General features: G+C 42.2%; 1 protein-coding gene across 3 annotated transcripts in view; it reads left to right on the top strand.

Annotated features, from left to right (window-relative positions):
* The window catches only part of YPEL5 (yippee like 5), a 37,015-nt gene extending 26,522 nt beyond the window's left edge, over positions 1-10,493 (top strand). For all 3 annotated transcript variants that reach the window (XM_061624986.1, XM_061624984.1, XM_061624987.1), the window contains exons 2-3: positions 7,488-7,648; positions 8,406-10,493. In XM_061624986.1, the coding sequence (XP_061480970.1) occupies positions 7,508-7,648; positions 8,406-8,630 (366 nt within the window). In that variant the 5' untranslated portion in view covers positions 7,488-7,507 and the 3' untranslated portion in view covers positions 8,631-10,493. The remainder of the gene's footprint in view (positions 1-7,487; positions 7,649-8,405) is intronic.
* The last annotated feature ends 3,988 nt before the right edge of the window (positions 10,494-14,481 follow it).

Here is a 14,481-nt window from a genome sequence, read left to right as displayed (position 1 = left end):
GGGGAGAGCATTCCACAAGTGTGGAGCCCAAACTGAAGACACTCTTTCCCTTGTCATCACCCTCCAAACCTCCCTCAGAGGGGGGACCTGCAGAAGGGCCTCAGGAGAAGATCTAAGGGTCCAGGTCTAGAACATAAGAACATAAGAAGAGCCTGCTGGATCAGGCCAGTGGCCCATCTAGTCCAGCATCCTGTTCTCACAGTGGCCAACCAGGTGCCTGGGGGAAGCCCGCAAGCAGGACCCGAGTGCAAGAACACTCTCCCCTCCTGAGGCTTCCGGCAACTGGTTTTCAGAAGCATGCTGCCTCTGACTAGGGTGGCACAGCACAGCCATCACGGCTAGTATCCATTGATAGCCCTGTCCTCCATGAATTTGTCTAATCTTCTTTTAAAGCCATCCAAGCTGGTGCCCATTACTTCATCTTGTGGGAGCAAATTCCATAGTTTAACTATGCACTGAGTAAAGAAGTACTTCCTTTTGTCTGTCCTGAATCTTCCAACATTCAGCTTCTTTGAATGTCCACGAGTTCTAGTATTATGAGAGAGGGAGAAGAACTTTTCTCTATCCACTTTCTCAATGCCATGCATAATTTTATAACTTCTATCATGTCTCCTCTGACCCGCCTTTTCTCTAAACTAAAAAGCCCCAAATGCTGCAACCTTTCCTCATAAGGGAGTCGCTCCATCCCCTTGATCATTCTGGTTGCCCTCTTCTGAAGCTTTTCCAACTCTATAATATTCTTTTTGAGATGAGGCGACCAGAACTGTACACAGTATTCCAAATGCGGCCGCACCATAGATTTATACAACGGCATTATGATATCGGCTGTTTTATTTTCAATACCTTTCCTAATTATCGCTAGCATGGAATTTGCCTTTTTCACAGCTGCCAGACACTGGGTCGACATTTTCATCGTGCTGTCCACTACAACCCCGAGGTCTCTCTCCTGGTCGGTCACTCCCAGTTCAGACCCCATGAGCGTATATGTGAAATTCAGATAAGGAAAGAAACAACAAGATAAATGCTTACTATTTCTCTTTCCCAAAATTAAAGGGAGTGCTTGTCAGAGGCTTCAGGTTGTCCTTCTTGCCAGAGAAGTAAGAAGCACATGCCCCCAAAGAACACCTGAATGGAATTTTGGGTGCCTGCTTTCAACATGTGGTGATCAATGTGCAGCCTAGAGATTTTTCTAGACATAGACCTGATTCTTGAACAGCAGTTTGGAATTATTGCCAGGGTTGTCGTCTTTCACCTGCATTTAGTACATAGGCTCTGCCCAGAACTTGGAAAAGTTACGTTTTTAAACTACAACTCCCATCAGCCCCAGCCAGCATGGCCACTGGATTGGGCTGATGAGAGTTGTAGTTCAAAAAAGTAACTTTTCCAAGCTCTGGCTCTGCCCTTTCCTGGATGTGCTTGCCCCTTACGACTGGTCATGGACTGAAATAAATTTATTCATTCATTCATGCCCCTTACGACGTTGACCTGTGCTTGCATAACTTTCAGGGTTGTTAACTGCAATGTGTCGTATATGGAGCTACCACTGGAGATGCTGAAGGCTTAGTTGGGTATCTCTGGTCAGGTCCTGGGATACATTTATATTTCTGTTTTGCTCTGGCCAGTTACCCTGGTTAGCAGTTTCCTTCTGGGCAAATCCAAGGTGCTGGTTTCAACTGATAAAGCTCTTCAGCTTGGACATACCTTAAAGACCACCGTTCCCTGTTTGAGGCCACCTACCAGTTTAGTCATAATCCTGTCGTAATGCTGGGTCAATAGGATAATGGCTACAAATGAGACCTATACAGTTGTGATCCCCAAGCTTTGGAACCTCCTTCCTGAATAAGTTAGGAAAACCATCTTCTTTTTTAAGGCTTCAGGAAGACCATAAGATCTTTATTTTTCAGTTGGCATGTAGTTGACCTATCATTTTTTGTGGTTGTTCTGTGATTTGTAATTTATTTGTTTGTGAGTTGTTTTTTTAGTAGTTGTGTTAAACTGCTCTCCAGTATTTTGGAAAAGTGTTGTGTAAATGTTGGATAGTTAGCTAGCCAGGAATGGGTTAACCGGCTCCTGGGAGCAGCAAATAGGAAAGGTGACAACTGTCATGGCCCCGTCAGAGGACTCATCAGATGAGGATGACTCGGGAGTAACAGCAGCAGACCCAGAAGCAGCAGACCCAGAAGGAGAAATGGAGGAAACTCCTGAGAACCCAGCTCCTTCTCCCCCTCAGCTGCAGAGCACCCCAGACACAGCTGAAGCCCTTCAGCCAGACACAGACAGTGAACAGGATACTCCCCCCTCACCTGCAGAACGTAGACAACAGAAGGTCAGGCAGAAGAGGGGCAGGCCTGTCCACTTAAGGCCAAAACGCTGAGGGCTCACACCTGCTGACAAACCTGCTCCTTAAAAGTCAAACCTTGGCTTCAGCTTGTTGCTGACTACAACGTCAGGCGTGACCACCGTGTGTCTTCCTATCCCCTGAACCTTGACTTGGACTGATCTCTCAGCAAACTAGACCCGGACCTTCACTGACGTCTCTTCTGGATTTCTGGCTTGGCACGTAAGCTTCGAACGGCCTCTGTCCTTATCTTGCTTCCTCCTTGCTAGCCTGGCAGATTTATAGCCAAGCTGCCGGCTAAGGACTTACAGCCTGGCAATTACCAAGGAATCTCCAGCCCTGCCTGCACCCCCACCAACACTGCTGTCTCAGTGAAGAGCTGACAACAACTTCAGGGTAATAGGTTAGAGAACACTGACTTAGGGTCTGGACTGCCTGGCAAATGGCATATCTATAGCAAGCCTTTCACAATTATGCTGTGTGATGTTCGACTCTGCAAGGTTACAATGATCTTGCGGTCCTTGTGTCAATAGTGGCTTGTAGTTTGTATCTTGAACTGCTTGCACAAGATTTAAATCTAGTTGTGGGCTTGTTGAATGAACTCTGCATGAACCACCTCTTGCCTCCTGGACTGCTAACTGGAGTTTCTTTATTGTAGAACAATCCAAATGAGGGGAAGCTGCTGGTGGTGGTGGTGGGGTTGACGGAGGAACAGCCGGTGGGAAGTTCTGTGGCATCCACTTGCTGCTAGGGAGCCGCCAACCCCGCTGAATACAGGCTCCATCAGGAGCTGCGTGCAGGAGCCAGAAGGGAAGAGCCGGCTCCCACAAATAGCCCTACTGGGGAGTAAGCACTCCCCATAGACCAACATTGCAATTATTTTCCTCTGCTGACCCTTTTGCCTGCAGAATTTTCCTGCTGTGTCCTGGTGGTCCTGCAGCTGAGTTGGGACAACAGGCTTCTGCTGGCAAAGCCCAACAGTGCCAGGAGCTTGCTGGCTCAGCCGGGGATCTGCCACATTCAACTCCCCCCAGCCTGTTGCCAATACTAGTTGGGTTGCACCCTTAGCCACCTTATGATGCATTTTCTAGGTGAATAATAGAATGCCGATGGCGTAGCTCTTTTGTTTTTTTACTAAGGTGTATGTTGCTCTTCCATCTGGGAGCTTATTATGGACTTGCTGCTACTCAGGCATGCACATTTTTTCAGTGTCCACATGATGTTATCATCAGAATGCCAGCCTGAACTTTTTACACTTAATCTGGGTTTCTCCTTACCATGGAAAAGCTCATAAGTAAAAATAATAGGGTGTACACCTGTCATAAGATTTGGTTCATGTTTGTCACTTTGGAAAGTCACCCCATATGTTCTGTCTGTCCGAAGTGATTTGTGTTTGAGGCCTGAAAATGTGTGGTTGTAGTATTAAAGGTAGAGGAGCCTGCAGGGCTGTTTACCTCACCAGAGCTCCGCCTCCTCTATTGGTCAGCTGCCTCCCAAGTCTCTCAGGTCTTTCAGGGTCAGGAATCCCAAGTCCCTTCTCTCTCGCAGTGAGTGCCGCCGAGCCTGATGGGAAAGAAAGTATGCAGATGAGCTGCTTACCTCACCATATGTTGGATAATGGAACGGAGCAAGGAATTTCAGAAGAAAATCACCCTGTGCTTTATAGACTACAGCAAAGCCTTTGACTGTGTAGATCATGAAAAACTATGGAATGCTTTAAAAGAAACGGGGGTGCCACAGCATCTGATTACCCTGATGCGCAACCTATACTCTGGACAAGACGCTACTGTAAGGACAGAATATGGAGAAAGCGATTGGTTCCCCATCAGAAAGGGTGTGAGACAGGGTTGTATTTTATCACCCTATTTGTTTAATCTGTACGCAGACCATATACGGAAAGCGGGATTGGACCAAGATGAAGGAGGTGTGAAAACTGGACGGAGAAACATCAATAACTTAAGATATGCAGACGATACCATACTCTTAGCAGAAACCAGTAATGATTTGAAATGAATGCTGATGAACGTTAAAGAGGAAAGCACAAAAGCAGGACTACAGCTGGACATCAAGAAGACAAAAATAATGACAACAGAAGATTATGTAACTTTACAGTTGACAGTGAGGACATTGAACTTGTCAAGGATTATCAATACCTCAGTACAGTCATTAACCAAAATGGAGACAGTCAATTAATCAGAAGAAGGCTAGGACTGGGGAGGGTAGCTGTAAGAGAACTAGAAAAGCTCCTCAAATGCAAAGATGTATCACTGAACACCAAAGTCAGGATCATTCAGACCACGGTATTCCCAATCTCTATGTATGGATGTGAAAGTTGGACAGTGAAAAAGGCGTGTAAGAGAAAAAACAACTCATTTGAAATGTGGTGCTGGAGGAGAGCTTTGCGCATACCATGGACTGTAAAAAAGACAAATAACTGGGTGTTACAAGAAATTAAACCAGAACTATCACTAGAAGCTAAAATGATGAAACTGAGGTTATCATACTTTGGACACATCATGAGAAGACATGATTCACTAGAAAAGACCATAATGCTGGGGAAAACAGAAGGGAGTAGAAAAATAGGAAGACCAAACAAGCGATGGATTGATTCCATAAAAGGAAGCCATAGACGTGAACTTATAAGATCTGAACAGGGTGGTTTATAACAGATGCTATTGGAGGTCGCTGATTCATAGGGTCGCCATAAGTCGTAATCGACTTGAAGGCACATAACAACAACAGCTTTATGATAATGGGTGATATCCAGAGTTAGTCATTGGACCCACTGAAATAAATAAAATAGTTTAAATCCTTTGATTTTAGTGGTTCTGCTCTATAACATTGGATATCGCCCAGTGTTCATCGTTGATAAACAGATCTGCCTATATCAGAAGTAGGTAGCTTGTGCTGCTCTTAGTCTGTGGCATATTTAGAACCCTGACAAATGGAGGATGTTCATTTTTTTCTTTTTGGTCTATAAAGCAAATTTTAGTACTTCTACAGAGGACCTAAAATAGGAATACAATATCACTTAAGTGAACTCTGTAGATTGTTCTGGTGAGGAACAGGATAATGTTTCCTAGTGCCAGGAGCCCCAATATCTATCTGTAATGGTTTTTGCCATTCCATGTCCTCCATTACGTTTTTCTCACTTACACATAAAACAAATTTGGTACTGGATCTTATGTATATTGGGTGTGGATTCAGTTTTAACAGAAAACGTGTCGGTTCTGCTCTATTATGTGTATATTAAATTTGCTTTAACATTGAACAATTTTTCCATAAAAGGAACTTTAAAGTATTAAATCAATTTAAATAAAGCATTGACTATAAAAATTGCCCCAATAGAAAAAAAAGTAATGTGTGAGATAAGAGTATAAAAAAAGACATTGTGCAACTTTAGAGAGCTTCTCTATAGCAGATCAGAGTTGAACTTGGCCTAGCCCAGTGGTCCCCAAGCTTCCCCCCATTGATCACTTGAAAATTGGTGTGGATTTTGGTGGACCATATAATGATGTTTCTGCCTGTTGTAGAAATTGTAATGTACTGTACTAGATGATGTATGAACTTTTATTATTTTTCTTGTTATATATTGTATATATTACAATTTGAATTCCATTGATACAATACATAAGAAATAAAAGTAGCAATAACAATTCAAAATCAGTGTGAATATTTAATGCAATGGATGTGCTTCTCACTCTGTCTTTCATGCTCCTAATCCTTTCTACTCCTTTCAAGTACCTTCTCCCTTGTCACTTCTGGTCCATCCTGCTCACCTTCTGGGCAGACTACCAGCTTCTTAGAATGATAGAGCAGCTCTTCACTGCCACTGCTTCTGCTGTTCTTTACATATGCACCATGGACCATCTGAGTGAAGCTAGCGGACTAGTAGGTCCATGGAGCACAATTTGAGAACCCTGATTTAGCCTACTGTGTCTGTAACTAACAGCACCTGGGAATGTGTTAATATACCACCAGAAGCTGTTGCTCAGTTCAAGTATAATTGGAATTGCTTTTTAAGATATTTTTAAAGCTTTTTAAAAAAAAGATTTTTTGTTTTAATATGTTTTAAAGTCCTTTTATGATGTTAAAGAGTGTTTTTAGTGTTTTTGTTTGCTGCCCTGGGTTCCTACTGGGAGGAAGGGTGGGTACAAATTTAATAAATAAGTAAGCATAGCATTTGGGGCATATTTTCTTGCTAAGCATCCTACTACATTTTGGAGGATCCTAAACTTTGTCATCATGGCATAATCTGATTCCATTCTTGTTAAGAACAGGAAACTGCTTTATATGGAGTCAGATTATTAGTCCAGCTAGCTCAATATTACCTACACTGACTTGTTAGAGTTTCAGATGGGAGTTTTTCCCCAGCCTTATTTGGCAATATCAGGGATTTAACCTGGGACCTTTGCATGCAAAGTATGTGCTCTACCGTAGAGCTACAACCCTTTCCCCAGCTGCTCTCCTCCCAATACTGTCCAGTTGCCTTCTTTCTATGTCAGTTTGTTTTACTTACCATAGAGCCATTGGACCAAACTAGACATTTAAAGATATTTAAGAGAATTTTTACCCTGCTCTCCAGTCAAAAAGGCCCCTAGAGTGATTTACAAAGATCAGTAATAAAACAGTCTCTGCTTACAATCTAAAATACATGACTCAAAAGGAAAAAGGATTAGGAGGGAAGAGGAAGGTAACAAATTGGCATTAGAGTTCTTGTAACAAGAAGCTGGAATGGGAAGTGTTAGAGGCAAGGTTGTGCCCAAAATTGCTGGCCTCTCAACAGAGTTAATGGAGAAGCCCTCCAGTTCCATTTCTGTCTCTGCTTTAGCCAGATACATGTGACAGTGTGTTGCATTTACTTTTCAAAGAAAAGCAGTTTTGGGTGCTGCAAGTTTTAGCAAAGGATTAGCTGGGATAAGGGTCTGCTTAGCCATCCTGCTGCACAAAATAGATTCCCTTCTCCACTGCTCTTCTATCTGTGGGGAAAACATACAGATGCTGTATATTTACGTAGCCTCAATGGATATTTATTCAACTGCTCTTATTGCAAGTTTCTAAGGAAAAAAACTGGGAAAAAAGGTTTTTTTCAAAGATGTTATGATGCGAATTTTCAATTTTGATGCAATATCTTTCTCCTCTCTTTCAGGGCTCTAGCATTCTTTAAATATGGGCCGGATTTTCTTGGATCATATTGGTGGTACTCGTTTGTTCTCCTGTGCAAATTGTGACACAATCTTGACCAACCGCTCAGAACTTATATCCACCCGTTTCACAGGGGCTACAGGAAGAGCCTTTCTATTTAACAAGGTTAGTTAAAGAGAAGTACAGCTCCTTAAGAGTCCTTGCACTCTTCCTCCTGTGCATAGTGGTGTGGAACAGAATTGTATGCTACAAGAGCCATGTGATGTTAACAGTGGGTGAGGGTTGCAGACAATGCTGCATGCTATGCATTTAACATAATGTGTAGTTGGGCCCTTACTGTTGGGAAAAGTCAGCCTTCAGATGCAGAGAAGTTTGAAATGGGAAACTAATAAATGCTAAATGACCAGGAACAAGGAAGTAAGTGGGAACCCAACTCGTGACACTGTTTTTAATGTTTTTAATTGTTGTAAACTGCCCAGAGAGCTTCGGCTATGGGGCAGCATACAAATGTAATAAATAATAATAATAATATCAGAGGCTGATGGGATGCTTTACCTTTGTAGGGACCAACCGAGGGTTTTTTTAAATGCCCCACAAGCCATAGTTTGTAACCAGACAACAGATAAATAAGTTGAGAAGGAAGTCATAATATTGTATTGGACATTACTGAAAGGTGTCAACTTTTGTTGTAGGGCTCTATCAAATCTCCCCAATGTATGTGGTTTGCTTGATTTTAAAACCTGGTGCTGTTCGCTCCTGCTGTCAAAGCTAAGGTCTGACTGCAGTCCCAGTGCTTCCATTCCAGAGTGCCCCATGAAGGACATTAGTTAATATGCCCCTACAGTTGAAGATCAAGGCTGTACGCAATCACACTGTAGACTAACTACACCTCAAATTTTTTCTGTTCTTTTAACTACTACAGGTAGTAAATCTGCAGTACAGTGAAGTCCAGGACCGAGTCATGCTTACTGGCCGCCACATGGTTCGTGATGTGAGCTGCAAGAACTGCAACAGCAAGTTGGGCTGGATTTATGAATTTGCCACTGAAGACAGCCAGCGCTATAAGGAGGGCCGTGTTATCCTGGAAAGAGCTCTAGTCCGAGAGAGTGAGGGGTTTGAGGAGCATGTTCCATCTGATAACTCTTGAATGGACATCTCCCTTGTCTCCAGTCTTTCTCTGTTGAAACTTAAAAAAAGAAAAATCAACAAAAAAATCTACTTGCATACACTGTCACCTTAGCATCAGCATTGGATTCATGAACTAGAGAGTGGGAAAGATTGTGAGAGAATTTCAGATGGAACTTACCTTTTTTCTTTTTTATCCCCTTCTCTCAGTTCATAGGGAATGTTGAATGGATGCTCTAACTTGGCCTTTTTTCTTATAATCTCAGATATGTCAGCATTTGAAGTTACAAATCATCTGAAAGGAATTTGGAATCTTTCTTTTATTGGAAAGAAATCAGTTGGATTTTAGTTTGTAAAACCTGTTACATCAAAAGGAAATTTTAAGTCACAATATCTTTTAATTTATTTCCATTTGTTGTCCGTTTTAATTCATTTTTAGCCAGACTTTTCACCTGATCTGCTGGCTTAAGAAAAGGTCTGAATTTATGATGAGTGCTAAAGGTTCAGTGTTTAGTCCAGTTTGTGCTGGCCGTTGATTCATATTCTTGTTGGGTTCATTGATAGTACAGAACCTGTGCTTGTTTCTGTCCTTTTTCTTTTTGTAACCCAAAGATGATGTTATTCCTCATTTACTGAAGCACCCCTTCCACCATATGACTGGTGTTGACTTTTTTTTAATAGGGCAAAACTGCTTGTCTCTTCAGTTTCCTGATGTAACTTACACAATTATATAAAGAAATGGCTGTCCAGTCTTGTGTTGATTTAAAACTGTTGGTAGTGATGGGGATTAAGCAGTTGCTGCAGCTTTTTTCCTGTTTGTTTTTTGGCTCACTTCCTTAAATAGAAATCTTAGATTATCCTCCCCTCCCTTTAATCTGTAGCTTTGCTTTAAAAACTTGGCTATAAGGAAGAAGGGCATGCCAGTGTGTACAGTCATGCATACAGCCAGGCATCTGATCTACATCTGTTTAAATGGCTGACAGTAGGTGTACAAATGTTACTTTTTATATCAAAGCTCTTACTCTTAGTTGCATCTTTCCATGGTGGTGCTGCACCTTTTACTGCTTTTACCAGCACAGTTTCATCTGGCTGTATGTAGTCACGGGTTATCTGGTGCTTCCTGTGGCAGTTTCTTGTGTTGCAATACTGGATCTTGCTCATTGGAGCAAACCTTTCTGTAGACTCTCCATACTCAGGGGTGCCCAAAAGTTGCTGCCAGCATGGCCTGCCAAGCTATATTTCTTGGAAGTCCAAGAGCTTTGTCTTAAAGTATTAATCACAATTGTGTACTCTCCTTGTCAGCATAGTTATTTCATAGATAAGGTGTTTGCCTTACTGTAATTGATTTTTAGCAGTCTGATAGCACCTGTTAGTTTCTGCCACTGAGCAAGGTATGCAAATAGAGCATCCTTGTAGCTGGAGAATTAATGGTCATTACTTCAATCCTAACCACACTGGCACTGGCTGGGGTAAGGGGTTACCTCTGCAAGTGCCTTTAGGAATACTGTTCCATGAGCCATGCCTCCCATATATGACAACAAACTGGTGGAGGAGTTGTAATTATACCTTTCACACTCCACAGGTGGCACTCTGGCCATTGAGATGAACTTTGGGCACCCCTATTAGCTTGAACTTACAAGTAGTTCTAATATGCAACTTAGAGGGATAACATGTAGATTTGTGTCTTGGAGCTAAGTTGAATCAGGATACTTAAACAACAGTGTACTTGTGCCTCAGATAGGTAAACTTTACTTTTGACTTCAGTAGATCCCCATTATTTTAGTAACTCAGTTTCATTTACCTGGCAAGTTGTGATTGGCACAGTCCTGGATGTACTCTACATGTATTTTTGATGTTGCAGTACAATAAAGTATGTTTTGTCCTGCGTGGTCTCAAGCTATATGCTTCACTGCTTCAAATATCACTTTTTCAGACTTAGTGGATGAATAGTCTCAACCTGTACTTAACTGTTCAAGCAGTAGTACACTTATTTACTAATTAAGGTATTTCTACCTTGCTTTTTAACAGAGTCCAAGGCAGCCAACTGAAGTTTCTAGATAGTTCTCAAAGGTGCCACAATGTAGATACTAATCATAGAGGATTGGAACTGACTTATACCATTCCTCCTGCTGACAAGTAGTTTTCTTGCCTTCCTTTTGGGGCCACTTTATGTATAACATGTTTTTGTAGAGTGTCCATATACAGCATGGATGGAGGACTTATTAGACTACAACTCCCATAATCCCTGACTATTGGCCATGCTAACTAGGGCAATTATGATCCAATGTAAGCATCCCATCTTGTCTGCGCATTTTTGGCACATTTATGGAAATTCCTTTTGGAACAAGTTCAGAGTTGGAAGCCAGCTGAATACATCGCAATACCTGTGTTGGTCCCACAATAGTCCGTCAAATCACACTAACTAGCAGTAAGTAGATATACTTTTGTATTCAGACATGACTGTATTCCACTGGTTTTGTTCATTCCACCAGGTTTCCATTAGGGACAGCAATGTAGCCCCCAGAACCTAGTGTGAAATGTAATTGTTGAAGTATTTGGGAACAGTGACTATAGCACTATCACATTCAACAAAATAAGTGGACAATTTCCAAGAAAAACCAACAGTCACATTTGATTTCAAAAGAGGAAGGTTCCCAAAAATGAGAGGATTGTTAAAAAGGGAGTTGGAAAGAGAAGAGGGTCAAATCTCCCCAGAATACTTGGAGGTTGTTCAAAAGCACAATAATAGACGTTCTGCTAGAACATATTCCATAGATAAGGAAAGATATTACCAGGGCCAAGAGAATGTTAATGAGCAGCAGCAAGAAGGCTTCTTTGGAAAACATAGAAGTTTTGTCCAAATGAGGAAAACTTGTAGTTATGGCCTTTTATTCACTATTTGTTTGTTTATTAGATTTATATCCCGCCCTTCCTCCCAGTAGGAGCAAACTAAAGCAACAGCCCTACCTTCGACCGAAGTAATTGCACAGTTTTCTACTCCAACTGATGAATGTATAGAGATTTATTTATTACACTGAGCCCTCTCTTCCTCTGAGCAGCTCATGGTTGCTTACATATGGTTCCTAGATTGTACTGTGAGCTCCCTGGATGAAAAAATGACCTACATAGTTTCACTAGCAAATTGTTACATGTCATTAGACCTTTCTGTGAAACCATGGAAACTCTCAGGGTGTGTGCAAATACCTGCAAAAGGAAAAGAACATTAATATGCTGAATTCATAATATATAGAGGAGCCAATACATAATTACTGTAGCCAATACTAAGCTATTGCAGGATAAGATTCTGCTGTACAGTGGGTTACAGGATTACCTAGCGAAGTGCTGGGAAACCTCCAGTTCACAGGCCATGCTAGGGGGTCCAATTTGGCCCTCACAGCCAATTTCCCAAAACCATATCCATCTATCAATCAGCTGACATCACTGGTGTTGTCAGCTGATGGGTAGATTTCAAACTTGATGGGTGGTGCTTCGCTGATCAAGCAGACGCTTACAGAGAGCAGGATTGAACCCTCTGCTTTGATGAGTGGAGAGTTCAATCCTGCTGGGCACTGGTTCACCAGCACATTTCCTGTAAGGATCCTCCCCCCAGGTCAACTCCAGTGGATGGGAGAGACTGCTCACGTATCAGCCATATGATACTATATGACATAGGTGTGTGGTTCTGCGTACCTGTCAAAATTGGCACACGGGGTGGGATGAGATATGATTTGGCCCCAGAAAAGTTCCCCACTCCTGACCTAGAAGCTTTACTTCCAGTTGTATGGTCATAGGGGACTGTGGATGTTACCTTTTTAGAAAATCGTCCCTACTCTACCTGTGTAGCTGATTGGCAATTCAAAAAAAAAAATCCCGCAGGAGTTGTCTTATGGATATCTATGGAACAGTTGGTGAAACTTTTAGGTTCAGGGTGGGGATGTGTTAAAGTAATGCATGGGTCATGTGCTCTTAACCATTAGCCAACTTTCTTTCGTTGGCTAATGGATAAGAAGGGGTGGTTAACAATAGCCCAACCTAATATATAGCACAATCTTCTCTTTACACTTGCCCATCCACAGTCTATTACAGGCAGACAGTATATGAAATGGCTACACAAGAAGTTGTAAGAACACAAGAGCCTTGCTGCATCAGACTAGAGGCTCATTTTGTCCAGCACCCCGTTCTCCTAGTGACCAACCAGGTTCTTATGAGAAACCCACAAGTGGGGCACGTAGAATGGCTTACACACTTGTTACAATCTTTCAGTAAACATTCCTCTGTTAACATCCTAAATTGTACCACTTAGTGGATGATTGGAAATTACAGTCACTTTTGTAAGTGCTCAGCCTTAACATCAGTTTGGGCCTGTTCTCATACTAACTTAGCTTTAAAAAATAAATCTGTAATCATTTGCCTTTAAAATGCACTCAGACACATATTTAGCTGTACTTTCTCTTAAAATATGCATGTTAAGCTTGCCTTGATATGTTTAAACGGCTGAGAACTGTCACAATGTTTGGGGAAGTGTGAAATCCAGTGGATAGTTTCATTCTGATTAGTTTGAAAGGTGTTGATTGGGTCAGTTCACATTGGAATTTGCAGACTGATTTTTTCAGAGATCCCTCCTGGTCAGAGTGACTGAAAGGGTAGTATGTGCACAGTGTTTTCTGGCAATACTATGGTATGTAAACACTATACTTGTGAATTCAGGAAGTGGGTGAAGTACGCTGACACCTCGCCCCAAATCTCCTGATAACTGCTCCCAAGGGTTTCACATAGATGACAAACAGCATGGGGCACAAGATGGTACCCTGCGGCACCCCACAGCACAACTGCCAGGGGGCTGAAAGACAATCATCCAATGCTATTTTCTGAAAATGACCTTGGAGATAGGATCGGAGCCACTGTAAAACAGTACCTCCAATATCCATCTCACCAAGTCGGCCCAGAAGGATACCATGGTCAATGGTATCAAAAGCCACTGAGAGATCAAGTAAGAGTAACAGGGTCGCACTCACCCTGTCCTTCTTCCGCTAAAGGTCATCCATCAGGATGACCATGGCCGATTCAGTCCTATAACCAGGCCTGAACCCAGACTGGAATGGGTCAAGATAATCTGTTTCATCCAAGAGTACTTGCAATTGCTGCACCACAACCCTCTCAATCACCTTCCCCTAAGAAGGGGGTATTTGTGACTTGGTGGTAGTTGTTGCAAGCCAATGAGTCCAGGGTGGGCTTTTTCAGGAACAGTCAGATCACTGCCTCTTTCAGGGTGGCTGGAACCACTCCCTCCTGCAATGGTATGTTGACCACACCCTGGATCCATTCTGTAAAAACCCCATGGCAAGCTTTAACAAGCCAAGAAGGGCAAGGGTCGAGAGGACATGTTGCTGTTTGTATCTCTGCAAGCATCTTCATCAGGTCTCATCAACTGAAACTGTTCCCAAGTAGTTGCAGATGTTGCACTTGACACCTCACTGGGAAATACAGTAGATGTGGATATGATAATGCAAATGAAGCTTTTTGCAGGGTATGTTTTCTTCAGTTGTTTTTCATCTTTGCCTATGTATATATGCAAATATGTTTTGCCATTTATTTTTTCATTACCTTTTCTATCATAATGTAATACACTCTTTTTGAATATTGACATGGCTTAGGGCTTCAGCATGTCTTACTCCGGCCCTACTGCCAGATTTTAGTCACCACTGCAAAGGTCTGCTGCCATGTGTGGACATAGATTCCCCAGGCTGAGCAGTGCTGGCAATACAGAGATGTTACTCTCGGCACATGTGCTGCAGTCTTGTTAGCATCAGATACTATCTATGTGTTGCCTTTAGTGAAGGTTTCCTTGTAGTTCAGCTAATATGAACCATAGA

The sequence above is a fragment of the Rhineura floridana genome, chromosome 4 (genome assembly GCF_030035675.1).
Source record: "Rhineura floridana isolate rRhiFlo1 chromosome 4, rRhiFlo1.hap2, whole genome shotgun sequence".
Lineage (NCBI taxonomy): Eukaryota > Metazoa > Chordata > Lepidosauria > Squamata > Rhineuridae > Rhineura > Rhineura floridana.
Note: the sequence above shows the minus strand (reverse complement) of the source record. Positions and strands in the feature narration are given on the sequence as shown.